The sequence below is a fragment of the Haplochromis burtoni genome, unplaced genomic scaffold (assembly GCF_018398535.1).
Source record: "Haplochromis burtoni strain Fernald_Lab_line unplaced genomic scaffold, NCSU_Asbu1 Contig_544, whole genome shotgun sequence".
NCBI classification, from domain to species: Eukaryota; Metazoa; Chordata; class Actinopteri; order Cichliformes; family Cichlidae; genus Haplochromis; species Haplochromis burtoni.
The window spans coordinates 333,504-360,773 of NW_024582905.1; the positions used below are offsets into that span (position 1 = coordinate 333,504).

Consider the following 27,270-nt stretch of genomic DNA (forward strand, 5'->3'; position numbering starts at 1 on the left):
AGCTTTGGGAGTGGAACAGAAGACTCACAACTGATTTGCAGCTAACAAATCTACAGCAATTGTGTGATCCTATCATGTCAATATGGACCAAAACCTCGGAGGAATGTTTCCAACAAGTTAAGCATGAGTTAAGTTATGGCAGTTTTGAAGGCAAAGGGGATCCAAAAGGGGCGATACTACTATTGTATTAGTAGTGGCCAGTGAGGGTATAAAAACCAAGGTTATCAAAGTATAGATACTGACATCTACCCTACATATTGCCATGCATACATGGTCAACATTTTCTTCATCCTGCTAATCAAATACCTAAGACATCGTCACTTGCAGACAGGTGTAGCCAAGTCTGGCAACTTTCTGCATGCACATTAATGCTGCTGCTCATACATCATGAAAGCTCGACAAAGTTAGTAAAATGTATGTTAAAATTGTTTTTGCCGGATACATTACATGCAGTTCTGCTTTTCAATGGGAATCCAGCATCTTTTTTGCAATATTCAGATTCTCATCTGAAGCTTAATTTCACAGCTCACCAGTACTAAAGATTGAATTTGGTGGACCAGATGTTCTGATTTATTAAAAGAAAAAGTCAGGTCTCCAACCAATATTCCCGTAATTTTCCCGATGCTCTTGAGCATTGTTAGAAAAATGAACACATGTTACATGTTACAAATTCCGAGGCAAACCGTGTCATTCTGTGTCTGTGTTATGAAGATGACCTGCGTTTTACAGCAATCCTCTGTTCATTATCATTGTGCTAAACGACAGTGCAAGGAATTATGCCCAAGCTTAATGAGCAGGGATTTTATTTTATTTTTTTATTATTTTTGCCGACTTGTTTTTAAATTACACCACCTCTTGTCTCATGACAGTTGGGATAGGCCCCAATCCTTCTGAATTCGATAAGAGGTAGAAATTGGACAGATGGATGGATGGTTTATATAACAATGTTTTTGTTTTTTTTGCAGGAAGTAGTAGTGAATTAGAATTGTACATTGCACCACTCTTTTACCATAACCTCTCAGAGAATAAACCTTATTACATTAGGGGACACCGGTCCCTAATCTTTTCACTTTTATATACAGAATGTATTCAGGCTACTTCAACCTTGCATTTTATATTGTAAATGTAATTTTTAAATTAATCTACAAGAAATAAAAAATAGCACCAGAAATTTTGCTATATAAGCAACAATAACTATTTTCACTATGAAAGTACTGTTTTCCCCATTTCATGGCACACCGTTACACCTTCAAGTCAATCAACTTTTTTCTGGCAAGCTCCATCAGATTGGGTGGTGAACACCTTTGATGTGTCATCTTTACATCTTAGATTTAAACAGTGGTTTATGGTTTAGCTGCAGCTGATCCACTTTAGCATTTTCTTTTCTCAATGCTTCAGTTCACTATGGTGCTGAAAAGTTATCTGTCACCCATTCTCAGGTCAAAGCTGGTTTTCTTTAAGACCAGACCAGTCTCCCTGAGGGACACCCCAGTACCATGATGCTGCCATCCCCATGCTTCACTCTAGTGATGATAATAACCAGCCGACTGGCTTCTGGATAATACCTCTACCATGAAGGCCGGTCACCTACCAGAAGGTCATCCTTGGTCACATTCTTGACCAAGGCACTTTTTGTTCAATAACTCAGTTTGGTAAACTCTAGCACTCAGATGTTTTGTGTATTTTACTTTTTGTATTTCACAGACATTGAAGCCATATTTAGAAACTGATTCATCCTCTTGCCCTATTCGCAATGACATTGTGAACTTTCTATGTGTGTTTACACCAGGACATGTAGCTTTAAATGATTAACAACTGATGTGTGGCTATTACATTCTACACATCCCGAGGCTCAAAAATCAAACAAGATGACTGTCACTGCAAAGGCTCTGAATACTTTTCAAAATGAAGATTTTGATTTTTAATAGAATTTCAAAAGAGCAAAAAAAGAGAAAGGATTTATTAATGCTTTAATTCACTTTTTTTTTTTTAATTGATGGACAAATATTACCCATTTAAAAATCAACAAAGCCATGCAAAAAAAAAAAAGAACCACTACATTTACTATGAATCAGTGAGCAAAAACATCTTATACAGCAATTGTTGCTTCATGAGGTTACATGTATTTATTTTGGTAAGAATGTAAGTCCATATTGCTAAAACAATATAATAGTAACATTTTGTACATTTTTGGAAAACTCAAAAAAGAATGTCTGGATGGCTAAAAGTTTGTGTTTCTTCCCGTGTCCAAATCTCCAGTTAAGAGGAAGGAACGTGGGGGAACTTCCAGCAAAGAATGGCTCCATCTGCACTTGTACTGACTAAGTTGCGGCTGTTGGAGCAGATTTTCATGCTGGTAATACTGCCACCATGACCTACCCCTACGTGGGTTACTCCACCTAACATGTAGTCCCACACTTTCACCAGCTTATCATCTCCACCTGGTATGAAAAGGTGAACAACATAAGAAACCAGAAGCTCTAGGGAAATATCGCTAATTATTGTGCAATACTGTTCTTTATATAAAACACATGAAAACTATATTTGCATAAAATATTCAATTAGGTTTTGATCTAAACGGGAGCATAATGGGCAATGCAGCAGGGACAAATATAAAATTGCTATCTATATATGAGTAGCATGGAAGAAGAAGAAGTGCAAATGAGTAATGTGCCATACCTGTCACAAAGTATTTGCCATCCTGTGAGATATGCATGCCATTGATGGCACCAGACTGCGAAGCCTCAAGTTGTCTGAGGGCAGATTTACCCTCAAACACGTCCCAGTAGGCAACCTGAGGGACAAAATGTACACAATGCACAGAAAGTCTAAATGGAGATGAAGGTTACACATTTATACTCTGAAGTTTTTTTGTTTGTTACTAAGGATTGATAGGCTTGCTATGCAGACTGCTACTAATGAGATCAAGTGAAAACATCTCTGTGCTTTTGTGCTATTTTTATTCAACATTATATACAGTATACACTTTACCACTTCCTATTTTGGTAGTAGTACGCAATAGGTGACCTCAGACTCTCACCTTCACTGCTTTCTCGTTTTAACTCTATATGAAAATGAGCTGGTTTGATTCTATCATATATCTAAATGAGTTTTGAACATCTCTAGGGCTTAACAGCCGTCAGAGTATCAAGTCTCACAAAAGGCGATTGTTAGTTGAAGTTATTTATAGCCCAGGTGGCAGAAGCATCACAAAACCACAGAGCGAGAACAATCCTTTCTTGTTATTTATATGACCGACCTGATTACTTCTTGGGTGGAGTAAATGAAAGCCCAGATGGACTTGATCATTAAAATTAGGCTTCAGTCATGAATGAGTTCCTAGTAGAAGATTTAACAGTTCACCCTATGTGATTTTAAAAGTCAAGAAGCTGTTTAGAAAGCAGTAAAGCACTCAAAACACTGATGCTAAACACACTGCATTTCAAAGTCAATAAGGAGTTGAGAGAAGGAGATGGAGTTACCACAATTAGCTATTTGTAAAGGTCATGTTAAACAAGGCTGTTCACACAGAGCCCGATGCTTATGAGAACAGAATTTCATTTTTTGCCCATTATGCCTAATAGGAAGGCAAATAATAAGGGATATGTAATCTTTCACACATATTGAATATTGTGCTTACATGGAATGAAAACTAATATGGAGAAATAGATAGAAACCAAATCTTCCTAATGTAACCAAATCAGAATGTAAGGCTTAAATCTGAACAAAACAATACTCACTTCTCAGCTAAGGCCTGCATTAATTGATATCATATTTAGTGAGATGTCTTTTCAAACAAATCAGCGCCTTAAATTAATCATTGCTCTATGATTAATAAAAAGAAGTTAATGGTGAAATTAAATAGTTTATTATTCGCATAGCCACGATAAAAGTTACTGTAACAATGTTCCCCTCTCTTCTTCTCTCTTAGATCATTGTCCATCCCTTCCTCGCCGCCACAGTCACGACCCCTTCCACCTTTCTCATCTCATTTCAGCAGCTTATTAGAGGCTTCCACCTGTGTGAGTTGTCTTGGCCCATCTGCGATCCCTCAGCCTCGGTCTGGGAAACTGGCTCGCAGCCATGACATGGGCAACCAGGAAATTAATTACGTGCAGTAAGTGAGAGCAGGTCTGAAAAACATACTCTTAGGACTGCTCCACTTATAAGGACAAATCTCAGGCTATAAGCAGTGTATAGTTGCCTGGGCTACACAGAAGGTTAGAAGCTTTAGCTTATAGAAAATATGCACAGTTACCGAAGGTTATTATGAGCTAGTAATTAAATACTATCAAGGCTATGCGTCCTTTGTAGCAGAAATAATGTAGTCCAACTGGTTTCAGCTATAATCCCGTATCCTTACCTTGAAAAGACGAAGTAAGCATCATATACTTACTACACCAAAAAACAAACGCATCATTATCATTGCCAGCAACATCCTGATCACAAAGCATCTCATTAATACAACTGCTCCCTGACCCTACACCGTCATCCCCCCACCCCTCCTGGCCACTCTCTTTCTCTTCACATTTTTTCTCACATGCTGGTTTGCATCCTGTGAATTTACTCATAGAGTCATGCTGGGAGGTGAAGAAGGCTTGGAGTACAGAGAGGAGAGAGAGGAGAGAGAGAGAGCATTGCTGTTTGTTGAACCAGACAGAGTGCCTGTGTCCTGGGATGAGCAGATGGTGGATCTGGCTGGCACTTGGGTGGCATAGGCACATCCGCAGGAAGGCACGAACACCACAGCGCTCCCCTCCATCTCTCCTCTTTCTCGCTCTCTTTGAATACCTCCTTCCCACTTTCTCTCCGCTCGCTCAGCACACCCACCGCGCTGTGTTAATCAGCACAACTTGTCCTCACCTCTCAGCATGCGGGGACGGCAGCAATATGGGTCCAGTGTGTAGCCGGGTTCAAGGGGTGTGGATAAATTGCACAATCAAGGAAAAAAGTGTTTCATTCTGCAGCAGTAAAGGTCCAAGCTTATGTAAATAAGAAGTGCTTGGTTAATCAAGATTATAAAAAAAAATTGTGGAGTCAAAGGGTGTGTTTTTGCACCAGTGATTAGCAGCCGGCACAATGGCTTAATTACTGTATACTGAGCTAAGAAACAAATTAGAAGCGTTCAAGCTAATCTGCAGAAATGCACACGAGTATGATTGTACAAGCTTTCATTGTGCTACTCTTTGCTGATCTTAGTAAAGCTGCAGATTTTTCTGTCATTCTCATTAAGTGGAGATTTCAATAACCATAACAATATAATGAGGACTCTACACTGTGACTGTTTAGTGACAGTCTATTTGCATCCTGTTGTTTTTTTTTATCATTATAATGATTACCTTTTTCTCCTTTAAGCTAGACAGCTGAGTATTAAGTCTGAGGGAAAATATATGGAGTACATGGACTACAGTAAACAACAAAAAGTAGTTATTATAGACTCACTGTGAATTGCAACAGTTTACAGCTATGTTATCAACAGATTATGAAAAAACAATGGTGTTACAGTGTGATATTCACAGTGTGATCTCTGGGCACTGGATATTTGGAATTGGCTCTGAATTATTTTATTCATTTTCAGAAAAGAAGCCAAACTGTAGAGCAATACTTATTTGTACCAGTGCATGGTGTAGTGAGTAAGAGCAGCCATAAGTTTTCTCTGAGCCCAACTGGGAAAGACACAATGCCAACAGACAGACAATGACTTTTATCATCACCAGCACCAACTGGAACCCACACTCTGAAATGCTAAAACAGGAGCAAACAAGACTAAACTCCAGAGGAGCTTCCACCAGCTCTTGAAGCAAAGAAAATGAACTGGCACCATCTCTTCTAAACTGTAAAGATCAAAGCTGTCCATGCTAACACATCACATGTTCTACCTGTCAAACATCACTCACATTTTCTCCCAGAAAACTTTGTCGTCAACACGATCATGCCAAAGCTTGAAACCTGGAGCCCCCTTAGCCAGATACCAAGACTAAGTGAAGTGAGATCTACTGATGATGCTAATGTAGCACCATGGACGATACCTACCGTGACAGTTACAGAGACTAACCGGCTGATCTACACCAAGAACGGTGTGGATCATACATATATCATACATGGTACGCCATATCCAAGTGGCCGGCATAATATACAGAAACATCTGTGCTGAGTATGGACCGGAAGTCTCAAGGGCATAGTGGGAGACACCCCGTACGATGGTCGAGAATGACCGAGCTAAGATCCCATGGGACTTCCAGATACAGTAGGACAAAATGTTGGTGGTTAACCAACCCCATATAGTAGTGGTGGACAAGCAGAGGAAGTCAGTCGTAGTGATAGACGTAGCAATACCGAATGACAGCAACATCAGCAAGAAGGATCACAAGAAACTGGAGAAGTACAAAGGGCGCAGAGAAGAGCTGAAGAAGATGTGGAGGGTGAAGGTAACAGTGGCCCCGTGGTAATCGAAGCGCTATATGCAGCCAAAGCAAGTGTCTCCAGCAGCTCCCAGGAACAATATCCGAGATCTCTGTCCAGAAGAGCGCAGTCCTAGGAACAGCTAAGAGACTGCACAGGACCCACAAGCTCGAGGGGAATTTTTTAAATCAAAGGTTTACTTATTTAAATAAATAATCATTAAAGGACATATGCTTGGTATAAACTGAATGTATAACAATGAAATAAATTTCATTTCATGACACTTCTTTAAATTGTAATTTTCAATTGAACAGATTCCATTAAATGTATTTTTGTATTGTACTTCTCTATACTGTAAATTCTACATGCAATCAAATTAATTATGGTCAGCATTTTTGGCATGAACATTTTTGTATCCATCTTTTTGTGTAAAAAGAAACTCATAAACCACACTTTCTTGGTTCTTACTACAGGGGCAGCTACACTAAAACATTTTTGTCAGAATTAAGCAAATTCTGACTAAAGAAGTTTTAGCAAAATGATCATTAACAAATTCTGACTATACATACCTCTGAGGCCACCATAAAAAACTGGCTTAAAGATAAATCAAGTGAAAAATTTGTGTTTAAATTACTGCCTGCTAGAATGCCAATAAAAATACAGAAATGCACTTAGCAACAAGAAAAAAAAAGATTCTTAACCCCAAAACACACCTTTCTGTCAGTGCCACTGGTGATGATCTGAAATTCCTCTGGATGGTAGCACACAGTCCGGAACAGTGTGTTGGCAATCATCATTTGACGAACTACGAATCGCCTATAAAAGATTATACAAATGAGACAAAAGACAAGAAATGACGGGAAGGAAGATGAGTTTGACAGGTGTTGCAATAGACTTGGCAAAAAATAACTCATATGAGGTGCATGTGTCTTCACACCATGACCAGACTGTTGTGTCTGTTCAAATTTTAAACAAAAAAATCATAAATCTCAAAACAATCTGTATATACAAATGTTCTGAAGTGCACATATTTTCTCTTGTGCAGACAGGGTGTCAGTCTAAATTAATTGAGACTTTTCTACTAATCCATTTAAATAACCTGTTAGTAGTCATACTACAAAGAGAATCCATGATAATTGTATGGGTACTGCCTAGAAGCCTTTAATCCACAGACTCGTTCATGAAGAGGACAGACAATGAAAAAAATGACCATAGTCAGTTTTCAACAGCTTATTGTACTCCCAGAAGAAGCTCACAGATTAAAGGATTTTAAGCTCGCTTATAAAGAACTGGATTTCTTTTTTATCTCGTTGTATGAGCCACACATCCACTTCACCATTTCTCTCTTATGACAAGTCAGACATGAAGACAGTGCTCTTCTTTCTTCTCACTTTGTCTCTGGTGGCTATACATATTATTACCAAATATGTACATTACTTTTCACAGAATAATGTGATTAGCTCATTCAGTAATGTGCCTAACTACTTTATTTTCACTTCACTTGCTCTCATCATTTTTCTTTGATGAAACTGAGAAATAATTATTACAATTTTGACTTAGTGAAGTGGCTCTGCAGTAATTTTTGGCATTTTGTTGTACTACTAAACACAACATTTCATAGATAAATGTTTCTTAAATAGATAACTATCATATCTGATATCATATCTCACAGTACAATAATATTGAATGGGTTGCACTGTTGTACTTTGTCATGTTTCTCAGGTCTTTGTCTGAATTTCTACCAACATTACTTGTCAGGTTCTCATGTTATTGCTAAGGATTGTCTATTGCATTGGAGTCACACTGGGTTAAATATGTACACTTGGGTTTTAAGGGGTATTTATTATTTTCTTCTTTTTTGGGTTGTATGGAAGCCCCAAACGCAATTTCATTGTTCTTGACAATGACAATAAATAAATAAATACTAAATAAATAATATGTCATACACTAATATTACAATATTAAACACTTTAAAGATGTTACATGGACACAATGTGTGGGTTATGGTTTGCAGATAGGCTACTCACACTATGTCCCAGATGATGCAGGTACCGTCAGAGCTTGCAGAGACACACTCTGTGTCGTCACTCTTGATTTTGAGACAAGTGACAGCAGCTTTGTGCTTCTTCATGGCCTCCAGCAACCGATAGCTACGTGGGTTCAGCTCCCAAACACACACCTATGATAGTTAAACCCAAAATCATTCATTAGGGAAACTATATTTAACTTTATTTATAAACATACAAATATGCTATGGATGCAACAATTTTCAATTTTCATTAAAGACATCTTCAACAGTATGTCTTCTGTTCTTTTGAAATCATGTCAGTCTTCAATGATATTGCATGCTATAGAGATAAACCCCAAATTTAAATGCTGAATGTGTATTTGAAGGGTGCACAGCACAGTCTAGTATGGTGTGTCTGTATAACGAATATAAAGCATGCATAAAATCCTCCAATATTTGCACTAAGCACTGGAATAACTCACAGCTGCTTGTCTTGGAGAAAAATTAGCAATTCTAATTATATGACTAGACATGAGATGCAAACATTCTTATCTTTAAATCAGTTTTGTCATGTTCAGTAGGCATTCCCAAATCAATAACAAAAAAATATTTTGGGAAAGTCTGAAAATAGTTATGGCAGGATATGGACTACAACTAAAGCTCAATTATCAGGCAGGATAGCCATTTCATGTCCATTTCATAATTCTTGTTGATGATATACTGTGAGAAATTGTGCCAAAGTCTCAAGCTGCCCAAGATTTTCTTTTAAAATTTTGCTAGGAAAACGGAAAATCTGTGATGTGATTTATTGAAACATGCAAACATAAATGGACAAAACAGAGTTTGTACAATTCTGACAAGCTTGAAAGTCTGTATTTGGGACCTTATTCTTCAACACCACCTGAACTCTTGTAGGCAAGCTTTCTTGTAAGTTCTTTATAATCTTCAGGAATAGTTCTCCAGGCTTCTTGAATGACATTCCAAGCTCTTCTTTGGATGTCGGCTGCCTTTTGCTCCATTCTCTCCATTCCGTTCATGTGAACTCACATTGTTGTTGAGGTCCTGGCTCTGAGGATGCCTATCCATGACTGACAATGTTTCATAGTGTGTTTGACTATCCAGGTAGTATCACTGTAGTATCTTTGGAATCATTGCCATGTTGATAAATGAAGCCCTTGCTGACACTTTTCAGTCAGTAATGCATGGTCTATCAAAATCTGATCATACTTTTTTGCATTTATAATTACCTCAGTTTTACAAGTACATATTACTGTTGATGTTAATGAGGATTTGAAACAAAAAAATTATCTAATTTTGATTTTAAACTCGATAAGACCTGTGTAATTTGGCATACCTCATTGTTTGTTTGTTTTTTAGCTTTTGCCATCCTTGAGAATGGATTCTTGACCATTACCCTTCCATTGTGGGCAATCGTGGCTCAAGAGTTGGGAGTTCGCCTTGTAATCGGAAGGCTGCCGGTTCGAGCCCCGTGAACAGTCTCAGTCGTTGTGTACTTGGGCAAGACACTTCACCCGTTGCCTACTGGTGGTGCCAGTGTCCGGCAGCCTCGCCTCTGTCAGTGCGCCCCAGGGTGGCTGTGGCTATCACCAGTGTGTGAATGGGTGGATGACTGGATGTGTAAAGCACTTTGGGGTCCTTAGGGACTAGTAAAGCGCTATACAAATACAGGCCATTTACGTTTTTTTGTTTTTTTTTACCATTGAGACTAGTTCTGATGAGGCTTATGGAAAAAGCAGATGAATCAGCTAAGGGTGTAAATGTAAAATGTATCTCTCGGATCCTGTCTCAGTTCTTTGATAGATTTTTCCTATTTCTTAAGGACATGACTACATCTACTATAGATAGTTTTCATGCCTACAACTTCTGTACTTGTTCAGTTTCCTCAAATGTTTAAGGACACAATGAATAGATATGTTTATAGCTAATAGCTCTTTTAGAATCACCTTGTTGGTGCAAAAATACAGTTTTATGCCTGACAAACTGTGTTATCTTTGGAATTTGTGTTGATTCAACCAAAGAAAAAGGATCATTTTGAGTGTTTTTGTGACAGGTTGCTAGTAATAAAGTGCTAAAGGTAGAATATAAAACTGGATTTTTGCTAAGTTCTGTGTTGTATGTAAACACAACACTGGTTTATTCTGTGATTTAAGTGCCGTTTTATGCTTTATGAGTCAATGTAAAAACTAAAAACATTCTTCTGAAAATAGACTGAACAGTTCTCAACAGACTAGAATGAAAATTAACAAAAAAGAAGAAATTTTTTTTTAAAGATCTTCAGAAAGTCTCTGGAAATATTGCTGAACTATTTTAAAACTTATAAGAACATCTGGCTCCTTAGAAGCATAAAGCCAAGAAATGAGAAGCGGCTCAAGACTTTAATATTAAAATATAAATTAAATAATAATATATATCTAATAGTGAACAAATTATAGGTTCATTGATATTATTTCCACTGACCTGTCCTTCTCCCCCTCCACTGACAATCCTTTTGCAATCCCTTGTGCCAGCAATGGCCGTTGCACCCATTGTGTGTGCATTGTGAATGGTGAGCATGAGTTTTCCACTTTCTGGTCCAAACAGACGAATCTTACCATCATTCCATGCTAGAAGACAACGACAGCTAGAGATTAATCTGATTCTGCACAAGAAACAGAACTTTTCAGTAAGTGAAAAGAAACTTTACTTTTATATTTCAGATTTCTCCGCTACTGTAATTGAGATGGCTCGTTATCACCTATTCAAAACATATTTCAAAACAGAAAATTAATTGTTACAGAAATCGCTCTCTGAGTCCTACCACTGATGATGCTTTGTCCATTAAACATGAAGTCCACTGAATTGCAGGTCACATTGGGTATAGTGATGCGCAACAGCTCTTTAGGCTTGCCTGTGTACCACACTCTGATATCTTCATCTGAGCAGGTTGCAAATAGTTCAGATGTTCCACTAGTGGAAAAATGTGAGGAAAAATAGAGAATTATAGTTGTTTGGTATGGGTTGTTAATATAATTATGTAAATAATTAATTAAAAGTAATATTTTACTCAGGTCTTAAACACATACATAAAACCAATAACATTTCCTCAGAATATGTAGACATGTGGCATGTATATGTCACCCTCTAGTGAGTACAACAGGTAAATAAAGTAATGAATCAGAAACAATTTCAGCACAGTTTAAGCATTGTGGTTTTGCTTTGCTGCATTTGACACATAACATAATGTTTATTTTCTTGCATTTCTGGGTACAAGAGAAAATGTGTGTTTCTGAGGGGCATGGTGAAGGAGAAAAAGGAACAGACTGACTGTTTTCTGATCAATTCTCTTTATCAGGGCATTTATGTTTTATTGCAGAACACTATTTAAATTCTCTTTTCTGACACTTACAACAAGATGGCTACGTCCTTGACAGCATCATTATGGCTGGTGGATATGAGTTCCACTTTGAAATTCTCATAACTGAAGCGATACATCTGAGCAGCCTCTGTGCCAACAAAAAACTCATTTCCATCTCCTAATGTAGCAATGGAGGTTACTGCCTTTTCCAGATCGACTTTCCTGATGTGAGGTAAAGGAAAAAAGTACAAAAATGCAAAAACAAACTAAAGCATTTGAATGCTGAAAATACCGGTATAGAAAATTCAAAGGTAACAATTATGCACACTAGGGATATTTTATAGTGAAATAATTCAGTCATAGAACTCACTTAAGAGTTTTGAAGTTAGTCCCAGAAGACAAAGTGACAGTGCCAGATCCACAGCCTACAAGTAGGTCCCCAGACTTCAGTATCTTTATGACATTGACACCCTGCAAAGAAAAGGATGAAACTATGATTTTCATTACATTTTTCTAAAACAATTATGCATATTTGAATACATCACTTTTTAAAATTCCTAGATCGTTGACAGCTTCTCAAAACTTAAGAAATTTTTAACTATGTGACATGAACCATGGCTTTTCCTTCCACAGGGATTCCTATTAAGCACAGGGCATGAGTAAGGAGTGGCTGAATGACTGAATTCAAAGCACCAAATAGGGAATGTAATGAATGACCTCTACAGTGATGACTTACCATGCTGTATTTTGATTTAGCTGGACCGCAGTGATTCAGAAGCTTTGTCTTCAGGTTAACTTTCATTATGTCTCCACTCATGGTGCCGCAGAAAATGAACTGATCATCCTCTGAAATCTGTACAGCAATATTGATAGTGCAACCACATTATTTCACTATATCTGGTGTGCTATAAGTTTGGAAGATTAAAAAAGTTGAGTTTCACTATTATTATTCTTATGCACCTTCTGCAGCCATACCATTAGTGTTTTATTGATTTGTTAAGTTTCTGCCTGCAGATGGTTTGCATATGGCTTCATACCTCTAAGCATTTCACAGTCCTCTTGAGCTTGCCTGTCTGACACTCTGTGGGCCTGATCTTTCTGTTGGGGAGGTCCAGTTCCCAAACTCGCAATGTTCCACTGTCCAAAGAAGACCAGTGATATTAAATCACTTTTATGCAATAACAAGGAGCGTGAAAACCCACATTGTGAAGCTAGATATGCAGAAAAAAAGCAATAGGTAGATGCCTTGTCATTTTATAAGCAGGTTCAATAAAATCTAATTCACAGATAACCTAACAATTACAAATTAAAAATCTAATGTGACATTTCGCTTGGTTTAAAAAAAACACAGAAAAGAAAAAAATAGTAGACACCATTCACTCACCTCCCTGCTGACACAAAGATGTTGTCATTTGTGTTTGAGTATTGCAAAATCAGGGAGTGACCAGCACTCTGCGCTGAAGCTGGGCTCCCACATATAGCTTGCTTAGTCTCAATATTCCACACAACTATACTGTAAACAAACACAAAAGATCATTAGTACAGTACATTTGATAGGCCATCTAGAAATTGATGTACCCCTTTTTGTGCAGATAAAGATAATTAAAGGCCATACCATGTGTAATCATGGACATTGCACGTCAACACACATTTCAGTAAATGTACTAGTGTAGACATTTGGCTAACTCTCACCTCAAGACACATGAAATCTATTAAACCAGGAACAACAAACCAGTATATATAATAAAACAGACTTCACAGCTTGACCTCATACTGGACTGTCTTTAAATCATGATTCTTATATCACATTTAATAAAAAATAATATGTGCCACTGTGTCTGCTAAGTCTTAACGGATCTACAATGTATGAGCTTCAGTCACTGAAAGCTAACTATCCAAATGGAGTCTACTTCACAAGTTCAATACGTCCCCTCTGGCAACAAATGCAGGGTGTTTGTCATTTGTTGCTTCCTGCTTCATAAAACACAAATAAGGGGAAGAGCTGAACCATGTGCAATCTTATAACAAGCATCTTTAAATCTAAAGACTGGCCCAGCTTAGGTTATTCTGGTTTATTAGGGAGTCACAATAGCAAAGGACTTTTGCTTTCCTTTCCAGTACCTTACTAGCCTGGATGTATTCTGACTGTACAACTTCCTGTGTTCTACAAGAACCTTGTGCCTGGCTTGTTAAACAGTAAAACAAATGTGGCATGATCATTGCTCAATGAAATATAGTGTGCTATGTTGGCAATTAGACAATTACTGTGCAAGGCAATGTGTATTTCCATTTTGCAATCTTATTATCTGAACTTGCACCCAGCTGCATCATTCAGCCATAATGTTTACCTGCCATCATCTTGACCCCCAAGGGACACCAGGTACTTGTCATTAGGAGAAAAGGCCAGTGCCTCTACCTTTGCCTTGTGGAGCACCAGCTCTGTATAGATTGTTCGGGTCGCATAGTCCCAGATTATTATTGTAGCCTAGGACAACATATTAAGTAGAATATTGTAATTTATTCATCAAAATTATTTAACCCAATATCTGATGGCAGATTTGCCAGGTAGTTACAAAAACATTCAAACATTCCTGACTAAGATTACCTTAAAGCCCATAAAGTTGACCTGTCCAGAGGCAATATACAGTCCACTTTTTGACACTGAAATACAGGTTACATTGTTTGTATGGCCATGTAAGAACTCCTGTTTGCCATCTTTAATTCTCTTGAGAATGATTGTACATCCAAGAGGGTAGATCATGTGCTCGTTGTCTGGATGGACTCTTAGGCCAGAAGAAACATGTCCTGGTGAAATAAAGCAGAGTACATTGAACAGACAATCTGTTTGTGATTATGAAGGTGGATGGTTGTTTTAATAATAATGGATAATAATAACGGGAATGTGCACTCTATCTTCATAGCTACACATGTAAGTTCAAAATGTGATCTTAACAACAAAGGTACAGTCTAAATCACACAAGGGGACGAGAACTCAGCCCGCTAGACAGCTCTGGAACAAGGAGAACATCAATTTTGGATTTAGTTTTACAGCTTTTCCTACTGTTAAAGACCGCGCAATGTTTTTAATATTAAAAAACTACCACTGTGTACAGTACTTAGCGTGTTACTCCAGACTTTTCAGCTGTCGTATCATTAAGCTAATTTAAGTTTGCAGGGGGGAAACTTACCGTTAAAGCCAATAACAGCCTCCAGTTCGAGCCGAGGTATACTTTCTGTTTCAACATCCATTATCAAACTAACTGTATTTTATTCACCCGAAAAAAAACCTGTATTTTAACCTGTAAATTCAAATTTTGTTTAAATAGCGCTAATTATTTTTTCTCAGGCAGGTGAAGTAGTTCACACCAAACAAACGGTCGCCCAGCAACATCAATAAAGCGCCACCGGCTGAATGACGTTTCTCTGCTGCATTCACGTGGTATCGGAAATTTCACAATTGAAACAGCCGTACACAAAAACAATTAAATATAATTGGCAAATTACACTGGAAAATCGGTATTGCATTTTTAGGGTTCACCGTATTTGCACTATGGATAAAGATGACAAATTAATCTGTGACCTATACTGGCATTATACAAAAAACTTAAAATTCTCTCATTTCACAAATAAACAACATGTCACAGAAGAATCTGGGACATAACAGAACAAATAAAAATACATTTCAGCACATTTACTGATTATCAGTACAAAAACATTGAATGCCCATTGTCTGAAATTACTACAGAATTCATCACAGTACATCACAATGTATCTTTATTGAATGCAAGCTATCGTGCATGAATAAGATAAAAATCATTGGATTACACAACTACATTATATATATGTTGTACATCTAATATAAAATTATACTGATATAAAAACTTAAAAAGTACAATGTTCTTTGTTCATTTAATTTTTTTTTCACAACTTGTACAAGCTTAAATATGCTACTGCACTCAAGAATGGAGTACCTCTGGCCACTGTGACATCACTGCAGGTCCTGCCCAGAGGAAAATAGTGCAGTTCATTTTTCTTTTTTACTCTAATTTAGAAGAGCATAACCATGTTGTAAAGATTTAACTACTGAAAAAAATACTGTAATTGGCTGTAAATGCAAAATCTGCAAATTTGACACTTATGATGGCAAATTAGGTAACAAACATTTTTAAAAGAAAGTACACTTTGTTTTATAAACTGCAGAAAGAAGCAATACTTAGCTACATCCTGGTTTGCACTGCACCATACAAAAGTTTGTACTGATATAACTGTAGGTCCAGAGAAACTTTCCAACCATTTGGTAGGGCAACTGTATTTCCTTGTCCTTTGGTAAAGAACTATGAAATATTCTTAAACGCTAACCACACCACATGTCATAACAGTGAACTGTGAACAGAGCAGACCTACACTGAGCTGTGAGATCAAAAAGTAGATATTCTAGGCACATCCAAAATTTTAACTGCTGCTGTACTCCAATTAATACAGACTTCAGCAAACACATCTTCTAGCACTGACCTGGTGCCCTGTCCTAACTGAGATTTTTAAAAAGAATTTTAGTGGACAGTCAGCAATGAAAGCAGAAAGGTGAATCATCACAAGAACTTTTAATAACTTGTCAATAGAACAAACTCTCTCAAAACTAAATGAAGAGGAAATGTGCTTTTAATAAACACTCAACTTTTACGTTACACTGTCGGGATTCTCTGAAGGTCCTTCAAAACTTAGCATTTCTTTGGATGTGTCCCCAGCCATCTGTCTGTGTGCGTGTGACCTCCGGTGTCTGCTGAGAGAATGGCTCCATGAAAACCTGCGGCCGCAAGTGAGGCACAGATAGGGTCTCTCTCCAGTATGTGTCCGCCGATGCTTTGTCAGTGACTTGTATCGCGTGAACGTTGCTCCACATTCATTACAAATATATTTTTCTGACTTAATATGAACATTTTGTTCATGCTCTTTCATGTTGCCCAGCTGTGAAAAGCCTTTACCACACACAGGGCAAAGATGTGGCTTCTCCCCTGTGTGGGTCAAACCATGAATATTCAAATCCTGGCGAGAATAAAACTGCTTGCCACAGATAATGCATTTGTATGGTCTTTCCCCTGTGTGGCTCCTCATGTGCCTTTTCAGTCCCTCAGAGCGAGAGAAGCAGCTCTCACATAAGGTACATTTGAAAGGCTTCTCTCCTGTGTGGGAGCGGAAGTGTCTACGAAGCGCCGAGGCCTTGAAGAAACACATCCCGCAATCCGCACAACTGTGAGGTTTTTCTGGCTGCTCCTCGTGTGTCTTTTCGTGTGCTTTGCAGTGACCTGACTCGGAGAATCCCTTACCGCAGACCGAACAGGTGAAAGGCTTCTCTCCAGTGTGCATACGCTTGTGACGAATGAGTTTGTTAAGTTTGCTGAACGTCTTCATGCAGTATGAACACTGATGAGGTACCCTGGGTTGTTTTGTGTGTGTGCGTTTGTGCCTCTCTAATTTTGAGGGTCTATTGAACACTTTTCCACAGTCAGGACAGGGGTGCTTGTTAGTCCTACTGTGGCAATTCTGGTGTCGGATCAGCTTCTCTTGTTGTGTAAAGCTCTTATTACAATGCTCACAGTTATGAAGAGTTTTGGGCTTCCTTGTGTGTACAGGTTTATGCCTCTCCAGCTTTGACGGTCTGTCAAATATCTTGCCACAGACAGTGCAAGGGTAACACTTGTCTGATGTGTTGCTCTGTGGCTGTTTGGAGTTCTCTGGCTCGGTGATCACTGAAGCATCACTGGAATCTGATTCTGAGATGATTTTCACCACCACTATTTCTGGACCTGAAGAGGAATCACATTAAAAACACAATTTGAGTGTGTTACTGACTGAAGTGACTTAGCAAATATCAGTTAGCAAAACACAATGATGAACTTTTATCGTGTTACACACATCAGGGCTCTAGAGTGTGAAATTAGGTCGCAAATGCAACCTAATTTCTCAATGGAGCAACTAAAAACAATCCTAGGTCGTACCAGTGTGACCAGCTGTTCGAGTAAAAAGTAAAAGTAAAAAGTATGGTCAATAACAGACACACAGAATGCCCATATTGTGGTCAAACCAATCAGAGATAATCATGGGCGAACCTCTCAGATGCCCATGCCCATGGTAAGATGTTCAGATATTGAGATGTTAAATTTGAAGCCTTTGAGGCATTTTTAATTTTGACTTTGTTTTATTTTATATAGCTTGAGATATTTTAAGTTTCAATTTCAGCTCAGTGAAGCACTTTAAGTACAAGCAGTACCGTATCTTTTGGACTATAAGGTCCAAAAAATGCGTTTCATTTTCTCAAAAGTGCGCCTTATGTATGAATTCTGGTTGTGCTTATTGACTGCGAATCTGTCAAAATGTTTTAGTACGACTTTGGTAAGCTATGAAGCTGCACCGCTTGATGGATTGTTGGAGCTACCGTACTTATGAGCCTCGCAGAGTAATACGTACACACATAATATTACCGTATTGTGTGTATATAAGGACCCCAAAATGGCACCTGTTAAGAGACATGCTTATGAAGCGGATTTCAAACTCTATCAGTCATGCAGTAGAACATAGGAATAGAGCAGCTGCGACAGAATTCAGCATTAATGAATCAATGGTGTGGAAGCGGAGGAAACAAGAAGAATGATTGGAGTAAAGTTTGACTTATATGACTGTTTTGTTTTGCTTAATGCGCCTTATGATCTGGTGCGCCTTATGGTCCTTATGGTAACTTATCTTTCTTGTAGAAATGTGCTCCAAATAAAGAACTTTGTGTTGGCAAGATTGTTAGTTAATCATTTACAAATCAGTATTGTCTGTATGGACAGCAATTTAACAAAAAAAAAAAGTGAACATGTAAAGCTGCTGTGTTAAGCGATGCGGTTGTAAAATTTGAGTGCACCTAAACTTTGTGCTGGTGCATCTAAGAAAAGAAGTTAAGTGCACCAGTACAACTGTGGCAAAAAGTTAGTCTAGAGCCCTGCATATTTAATCCATGCTCAACGGGACTTCAAAAAAAGTGAACTTACTTATTGCACAAATTTTGATCAAAGGGGGAAAAAACATGCAAAATACCCTCAATACATACTTTCCTCTGCAGATTCTGTTTTAGGGACAGGTGTGGTGTCTGGGCCCATTGCTGCAGCCTGTTGATGTACAACCCATAAAGAGTTAAGGAACAAATACACAATATCACATATTGTAGATTTACTGTTACAGCTTCCACGATGCAAACTCGTACTGTAGCTAATGTCTGAGACCAAAAGGACACATTAGACACATCCAGGGAAATTCAAACAAAACTGATGTGGAAAGGGAACAATAAGCATTGATACAGTTAATACAAAATCTTAATGGAGAGCTATTTCAGATGAGCAGCTGTCAAGTTATCCCTGTGAAATCCAAGTAATTTGGTGTTTGAGTTTGTAAAAAACAACAACAACATAAGCATCAGCAATTAGACTTTTGTGTAAGCCTGTGGCAAAAGACAATTTATTGTATTTAATTGGACCTTCCTGACTAACTGGCTGTGACTTGTTTATGTGGCTAACTACTGATTAGTTAGTTGAAAAATCTACTTATCAGTGCTCCCTGGTGGGCAAACTATGCAAAACAGATACTATCGCTAAATTACCTCAAATCTACATTCACGAGACACTTTATCAGGTACACCTTGCTAGTACCATTTTTAACTCCAATTGTATTAAGAACTGCAGCAATTCCTCCTAGCACAAATGCTGGTGCTGATATTATCAGACCAGGTCACATTTTTGGAACTTTTTATACATCACAGGAGTGGCATCTCCTGTGATGTATAGGAGATGCTACTTCTGCTGCTGTAGTCCATCTGCGACCACATTTAAAGCGTCGTGCATTCACACTGGTTATATCAAGTTCCTGTTGACATGTCTGTAGCGTAATGATTTCTCTTTCTTTTAAGCCCACAAACACGAATGTTTGATTATTAGCAACAGGTTAACAGCTTCTTCTCCCGGTGTTGTTGAGTGAAGTGACGTTTTAATTAATCTGTTTAAAAACCACACATTGTATTTCATATTTGAGAGATCATGAACAGTTTAGCACATTTTTGTCTCGGTGCCTAAACACCTCAATAAGATTCTCTTTCCAAGTATTTTTCAAGGCTCTACATACTATATGTTTCATATGTCTTAAATTTAATACAAAGAATACTAAGCCACTTATCTGTTTAAGCATACAGCAGTGGTAATTAGATCCAAACTACAAAATATATTTGTCTGACCACCTCTGTAAAATACAAGATAAACAGCATGTATGAAGTGGGTTAAGCAGTCCGGTGTGCTGCACACACCCAAGGTCTGTCTCAGGAGGCAGGAAGGAAAACAACACTAAACAACCCTTAACGCTCAAAGTATGTATCAATATCCTCAAACTAAACTTAAAGATGCACGTGAAACTGAAAGTGGTCAGTGCTGGTTCTGAAAGCTAACATGTTGTTTATTTACCTGTACAAAAAAAAAAATCTGTGCTTTTGCACAGATTTGCTGGAATGTTTGTGTGTCGACTATTATTAACCCGTCCACTTGCAGCGTCGGTTAACGATTGCCAATAAGGGGTTATAATTAAACTCAAGGGTAGCGTTAACACAGTCACACCGGCATGCAAATACAAACACAACAGCTGCACTTTTACAGCGTTTGTTAGCTACTGTCGCTAACGCTAACGCTGCTATTTTAGCTAACCACACCGTACAAGCCTCGGAGACGCAAACACGATTCAGGCCCACCTCTCTAATAATCCGTAAAAGAGAAAGCTTGCCACAGCCTCTATCTACAGAGTTCTAAGTGAAAACGTCTTCGTCCGAAAGGACAGCTAGTCGCAGCGGACTGCTAAACCAGCCGCAACAATTTGGGGTTGATGCTCGTTCCCTTGCATGGTGCCTTCAAGTACCCACGTACTTTCAAAAACGGGTTCTTGTCTTTGCGGTTCAGTCAGATGTCCAACAGGGGCGAGCTCAGATCGTGGACAGTGTTGACGTTGAGAGGCGTCGCTTGCTTTTCTTTTTAAAATTGATTTCATTTCATTTGTTTATACAAAAAACAAAAAACAACCCACACAGGTTGTTGAAGCCAAATAAACACAGATACCAAAGGCTCTCCAAAATAGAAATAAAGGCAACCAGACATGTTATTTACCTATACAAAAAAAATATCTGTGCTTTTGCACAGATTTGCTGTTTGTTTTTTTTACTCACATTATATCTATCAGTAGTAGTTTGTCCCCCCTGTTATCACTAAACAAAGAAAACTATATTCTCCTTTCAGATGTCACTCCCATTACTATAAATGGTTCCATAAAGCTACAGAGATTACTTAGTTTCAGCAAATTACTCAATGTTAAGAATATATATATATATATATATATATACTTATATATATATATATATTATATTTATATATATATATATATATATATATATTGCTATCCCAATATAGTGGAGATTATTGTGGACTTCAGGAAGCACACAGCCCCACTCCCCCCCATCATCCTGACTGACACCCCATCACCTCTGTGGACTCATTCCGCTTCCTGGGTACCACCATCACCCAGGACCTGAAGTGGGAGCCCACCATCACCTCCGTCATCAAGAAAGCCCAGCAGAGGATGTACTTCCTGAGGCAGCTGAAGAAATTCAACCTGCCAACACGGACGATGATGCAATTCTACACTGCAATCATCGAGTCCATCCTCACCTCCTCCATCACCGTGTGGTACGCTGGAGCCACTATCAGGGACAAACAGAGACTGCAGCGTGTTGTGCGCTCTGCTGAGAAGGTGATTGGCTGCAGACTCCCATCTCTGCAGGACCTGTACACCTCCAGGACACTGCGGCGTGCAGCTCGGATCTCAGCTGACCCTTCTCACCCTGGACACAGTCTGTTTGACCTGCTCCCCTCAGGCAGGAGGCTCCGGTCCATTCGCACCAGAACCTCTCGCCATAAGAACAGTTTCTTCCCCTCTGCTGTTGGACACATGAACAATAAACGTACGACTGTCCCCACCACTAACTCATGACCCTACGCTGTGTTCACTGCATGTTTTGGCACTGATCACCACCTGCACTCATGTATATATCTTATTTCTACGTAGCACTTTTAATTCTTATTCTCATGTATATATCTCATGTATATCTCATGCATATATCTTTCTACGTAGCACTTTTAATTCTTATTCTTACTTTTATTTTTTCATGTCTATTTAAGCGCAATTTATGACAGCATGTTTGCACTGAAGCACCGCAGCAATTTCCTAATGTTGTACCTGGGGCGATCGTGGCTCAAGAGTTGGGAGTTCGCCTTGTAATCGGAAGGTTGCCGGTTCGAGCCCCGGCTTGGACAGTCTCGGTTGTTGTGTCCTTGGGCAAGATACTTCACCCGTTGCCTACTGGTGGTGGTCAGAGGGCCCGGTGGCGCCAGTGTCCGGCAGCCTCGCCTCTGTCAGTGCGCCCCAGGGTGGCTGTGGCTACAATGTAGCTTGCCATCACCAGTGTGTGAATGTGTGCGTGAATGGGTGGATGACTGGATATGTAAAGCGCTTTGGGGTCCTTAGGGACTAGTAAAGCGCTATATAAATACAGGCCATTTACCATTTACCAATGTAACATTTGGCAATAAATCTGATTCTGATTGGCTAAAGACATTCATTTATAATTGAAATGCTGATAATTTTAGAATTTCCAAACCAATAAAAAATAAAATAATAATAATAAAAAAAAGTTGTACTTGCTTTCAGTCCCATCACAGTTACAGCCACATAATTTTAATAATGAAACATTTATCTGAATAAGTTACTTTACTGAGGAGATTAGCAAATGATGACCCTGATGAAGGCCACAAGCCGAAACGCGTTGGTCATCTTCCCCTAAGTGTTGCTGGAGTTCCTGCATTGTGAATTCTTTCATCCTCTCCATGCACGTTGGAAGTAGGTGAAGTTGTACCAGAAATTTCTGTTATAATTAGCAAACGACAAAGGAAGTCATATGATGTTTTGTATAACAGTGTATCAAATCTACATAAACTACAATATCAAAATACACAATTAAAACCATACAGATGCATTTTGAAAGCATGTTTACAAATATGATCCTTTAGTGAATGTAGTGTCTTAGTTTTTACAGAGTGTTATAACACTAGTTTTCCTCAATTCATCACATAAAAGTAAGTATATGCACCATAAAGAGCATCATTGTGTTCCTTCAGAGCTGTCCTGAGATTACAAGCTTTGTTTACCTGGATTGTAACGTTCACACCGCAGGTCCCAATGCTCAAGTTCCCCCCCCCAGTTGTTTCTAAGTTAAAGCTTTAAATTTTGTAGTAACCTGTAAATTTGTACATCTTACTGTAAACCTACTGTCGTTTAATGGTTGGGCACTGCACAGCTACAGGCATCTGACCTCATGTCATACTGTGTATGGGGTTGCGTGTGTGACAAATAAAATTAGAATTTCAATTAAATGACAGAAACGTTCCTGTTCTTGTAAAGTATGTAAGATATATTTTAGAGATTTTACTGAACAAATTTTTGTACAGTACTGAGCGTACTGAACTCCAGACGTTTCAGCTGTCGTATCAGAAACTTAATTTAAGTTTTGGGGGGGTGGGGGGGTGGGGGGGTAAGAAACTTACCGTTAAAGCCAATAACAGCCTCCCGTTCGAACCCAGGTATACTTGCTATTTAAAGATCCATTATCAAACTGTGTTGTATTCACCAGAAAAAACTGTCAAAGTACCTTAACCAGTAAATTCAAATTTTGTTAAAAATAGCGGTAACTATTTTTTCTCAGGCACGTTAAGTAGTTCCACACCAAAGTGTCGCTTGGTAAAATCAATCGGGCTCCACCAACTGCAGGATGTTACTTTGCTGCACTCATGTGGTATCGGAAATTTTGCATTTGAAATGGCTGCACACAAAAACAATTAAATATAATTGGCAAATTACACTGGAAAATCCATGATATTGCATTTGCAAGTGACATTGTAGTGTCACTACACGATGGATAAAGCCTAATAAATTAAAGCCTAATAAATTAATCCGTGACTGTACTGACAATATACAAAAAACATAAAAAAAATAAATCTCTCATTTCGTTAATAAACATGCCACAGAAGAATCTGGGAGATATTGGAACAAATAAAAATATATTTCAGCACATTTACTGATTGTCAGTATAAAAACATTGAACGCTCATTGTCTGAAATTACTACAAAGATAATCGCAGTATGTCACAATGTGTATCTTTATTGAAAGTAAGCTATCATGCACAAGATAAAAATCATTGGTTTACACAACTACATCATATATATGTTCTAGATCTAATCTAACAATGTTCTATGTTCATTTAAATTTTTTAAATCTGCATATTTGGCAATTATGATGGCAAATTAGGTAACAAACATTTTTAAAAGAAAGTACACTTGTTTTATAAACTGCAGAAAGAAGCAATACTTAGCTACATCCTGGTTTGCACTGCACCATACAAAATTTTGTACTGATATAACTGTAGGTCCAGAGAAACTTTCCAACCATTTGGTAGGGCAACTGTATTTCCTTGTCCTTTGGTAAAGAACTATGAAATATTCTTAAACGCTAACCACACCACATGTCATAACAGTGAACTGTGAACAGAGCAGACCTACACTGAGCTGTGAGATCAAAAAGTAGATATTCTAGGCACATCCAAAATTTTAACTGCTGCTGTACTCCAATTAATACAGACTTCAGCAAACACATCTTCTAGCACTGACCTGGTGCCCTGTCCTAACTGAGATTTTTAAAAAGAATTTTAGTGGACAGTCAGCAATGAAAGCAGAAAGGTGAATCATCACAAGAACTTTTAATAACTTGTCAATAGAACAAACTCTCTCAAAACTAAATGAAGAGGAAATGTGCTTTTAATAAACACTCAACTTTTACGTTACACTGTCGGGATTCTCTGAAGGTCCTTTAAAACTTAGTATTTCTTTGGATGTGTCCCCAGCCATCTGTCTGTGTGCGTGTGACCTCCGGTGTCTGCTGAGAGAATGGCTCCATTTAAACCTGCAGCCGCAGATGAGGCACAGATAGGGTCTCTCTCCAGTATGTGTCCGCCGATGCTTTGTCAGTGACGCATTTCGAGAGAACGTTGCTCCACAATCATTACAAATATAATTTTCTGACTTAATATGAACATTTTGTTCATGCTCTTTCATGTTGCCCAGCTGTGAAAAGCCTTTACCACACACAGGGCAAAGATGTGGCTTCTCCCCTGTGTGGGTCAAACCATGAATATTCAAATCCTGGCGAGAATAAAACTGCTTGCCACAGATAATGCATTTGTATGGTCTTTCCCCTGTGTGGCTCCTCATGTGCCTTTTCAGTCCCTCAGAGCGAGAGAAGCAGCTCTCACATAAGGTACATTTGAAAGGCTTCTCTCCTGTGTGGGAGCGGAAGTGTCTACGGAGCTCCGAGGCCTTGAAGAAACACATCCCGCAATCCGCACAACTGTGAGGTTTTTCTGGCTGCTCCTCGTGTGTCTTTTCGTGTGCTTTGCAGTGACCTGACTCGGAGAATCCCTTACCGCAGACCGAACAGGTGAAAGGCTTCTCTCCAGTGTGCATACGCTTGTGACGAATGAGTTTGTTAAGTTTTCTGAACGTCTTCATGCAGTATGAACACTGATGAGGTACCCTGGGTTGTTTTGTGTGTGTGCGTTTGTGCCTCTCTAACCTTGAGGGTCTATTGAACACTTTTCCACAGTCGGGACAGGGGTGCTTGTTAGTCCTACTGTGGCAATTCCGGTGTCGGATCAGCGTCTCTTTTTTTGTAAAGCTTATATTACAATGCTCACAGTTATGAAGAGTCTTGGGCTTCCTTGTGTGTACAGGTTTATGCCACTCCAGCTTTGACGGTCTGTCAAATATCTTGCCACAGACAGTGCAAGGGTAACACTTGTCTGATGTGTTGCTCTGTGGCTGTTTATTTTCTGGCTCGGCCACTGAAGCATCACTGGAATCTGAGTCTGAGATTATTTTCACCACCACTATTTCTGGACCTGAAGAGGAATCACATTAAAAACACAATTTGAGTGTGTTACTGACTGAAGTGACTTAGCAAATCTCAGTAAGCAAAACACAATGATTGACTTTTACCATGTTACACATTAGAGCAGGGCGATATGGCCAAAAATATTTATCACGATATATATTTGAAAATTTGCGATAACAATATAACTGACGATATAATTGATGCGAGACAAAATACAACTCCACAACATTACTAGCGCAAAAAGACAACCTTCCATTTATTTTCACTTAAACAAGAAGCTGGTTTTTATGTACATTAAAGCTTTATAAAAATGCAACAGTGCAAATGCAAATTCCTTGCTGAAAGTTTAACCAAAAGGCATTTCCAGTAGAAATGGGCTGACATATCCTGAGCATAACCATGTATAATATCCACTGAAGTTAAAAAGAGGTGCTTTGCAACATTAAACTGCAGTGTGCAGTACGTATTTTTCGGACCATAAGGTGCACGGGATTATAAGGCACATTAAGCGAAACAAAGCAGTCAGATAAATCAAACTTTATTAAACTCATTCTTCTTGCTTCCTCCACTTCTGTACCATTGATTCATTAATGTTGAATTCTCTGGCAGCTGCTCTATTCCCATGTTGTTGCAGTATATTAATGATTAACCTCGTATTGTGGATGGATTATCTCAGTTGTTCTCCTGACTGAAGTTTGGTCCGTTTACAGCATCCTGCCATGCGATTGCATTTGTCTCCATGAAGAACCTTCACGTTAACTTTTATAAGTGGAAAAGTGTTAGTGTTCGTCCTCCAGCTTCACTGTTTATGTTATGCTAACATAGCTGTGTCGCTAGCGATCACGTAGCACATCATTATATACCAGCTAGCCCAACTTCAGTAACCCTACAAACGTCACTGCTGTTTAGTTTCCTGTCTTCATTTATGTTGGAAGTGATAGCAGAGCTGTACGTTTGAATTTTTTCAGAAATCTCTCAGTCAGAACATGCTATATCATGCTTAGGTAACTAGCGAAACTAGCGAGCTAACTTCCGCTAGCTTCCTGCTAACTTCTAACTCCGTTAAATGTAATAACTTTTGTTTTCATGGATGCCTGGAAGTTAAACTTCATAGTTACACCTGGTAAAGCAGCAATGCTGATCGTTTTATTAAAGATGAAAGAATTTAGACAGTTTTTAACTCTCAGTGATGCTGCAGTGTTCGTTTGACCTGAAGCATACGGAGTTTAGGACCCAGATTACTCCCAGATTTAAGAGCATCTTAGTCCGACAAATACGACAATAACGACGGCCGCTTGCATGTTCTGCAAAAAAATGTGCTTTGTCGTGTATCTGACGGACAAACACCAAACCAGTTCCACATCACTGAAGTTGCACCATTTTTACAAACCAATTCTGGTTCATCTGTTTCACTCAACAATCGGCCATGTGCGTATGAAAC

General features: G+C 38.6%; 3 protein-coding genes across 4 annotated transcripts; all 3 read right to left on the bottom strand.

The window, feature by feature from the left end:
• Nucleotides 1-2,100: 2,100 nt before the first annotated feature.
• Nucleotides 2,101-15,400, bottom strand: cfap52 (cilia and flagella associated protein 52). Of its 2 annotated transcripts, XM_005947878.2 has the most exons (14): nt 14,954-15,400; nt 14,371-14,570; nt 14,114-14,250; nt 13,150-13,278; nt 12,803-12,902; nt 12,502-12,618; nt 12,136-12,236; nt 11,817-11,987; nt 11,229-11,377; nt 10,889-11,034; nt 8,430-8,581; nt 7,116-7,218; nt 2,680-2,794; nt 2,101-2,441 (listed from the first exon to the last, which is right to left on the bottom strand). In XM_005947878.2, exons 1-14 carry the CDS (start codon nt 15,012-15,014, stop codon nt 2,260-2,262), a joined length of 1,863 nt encoding a protein of 620 aa, XP_005947940.1. In that variant the 5' UTR covers nt 15,015-15,400; the 3' UTR covers nt 2,101-2,259. The 2 variants fall into 2 exon arrangements, with proteins under 2 accessions (XP_005947940.1, XP_005947942.1); XM_005947880.3 differs by lacking the exons at nt 2,101-2,441; nt 2,680-2,794 and adding an exon at nt 2,851-4,070.
• A 481-nt stretch (nt 15,401-15,881) lies between these two features.
• On the bottom strand, nt 15,882-20,725 carry LOC102296471 (zinc finger protein 2 homolog). The gene is made up of 3 exons (XM_014329414.2): nt 20,705-20,725; nt 18,856-18,913; nt 15,882-17,569 (listed from the first exon to the last, which is right to left on the bottom strand). The coding sequence occupies exons 2-3, from the start codon at nt 18,902-18,904 to the stop codon at nt 16,443-16,445; spliced, it is 1,176 nt and encodes a 391-aa protein (XP_014184900.1). The 5' UTR covers nt 18,905-18,913; nt 20,705-20,725; the 3' UTR covers nt 15,882-16,442.
• Nucleotides 20,726-24,023: 3,298 nt separating this feature from the next.
• On the bottom strand, nt 24,024-25,836 carry LOC121812338 (zinc finger protein 501-like; the record flags this gene model as incomplete). The annotated part of the gene is given in 1 exon segment (XM_042214291.1): nt 24,024-25,836. A coding segment is annotated over 1 exon segment (1,121 nt), but the record flags the coding sequence as incomplete, so codon positions are not given.
• Between the last annotated feature and the right edge of the window lie 1,434 nt (nt 25,837-27,270).

Bases quoted from the DNA above. Each gene is read 5' to 3' on its own strand.
- cfap52 (XM_005947878.2), bottom strand. From the start codon at position 15,014: ATGGATGTTGAAACAGAAAGTATACCTCGGCTCGAACTGGAGGCTGTT. The intron at 12,619-12,802 runs GTATGAAGCCAT...ATTGCTGTACAG, and splicing joins GGACTGTGAAATGCTTAGAG to ATTTCAGAGGATGATCAGTT. The intron at 2,795-7,115 runs GTGTGTTTTGGG...TTTGTCCCTCAG, and splicing joins CCAGTGGCACTGACAGAAAG to GTTGCCTACTGGGACGTGTT.
- LOC102296471 (XM_014329414.2), bottom strand. From the start codon at position 18,904: ATGGGCCCAGACACCACACCTGTCCCTAAAACAGAATCTGCAGAGGAA. The intron at 17,570-18,855 runs GTATGTATTGAG...ATTCCTCTTCAG, and splicing joins AACAGAATCTGCAGAGGAAA to GTCCAGAAATAGTGGTGGTG.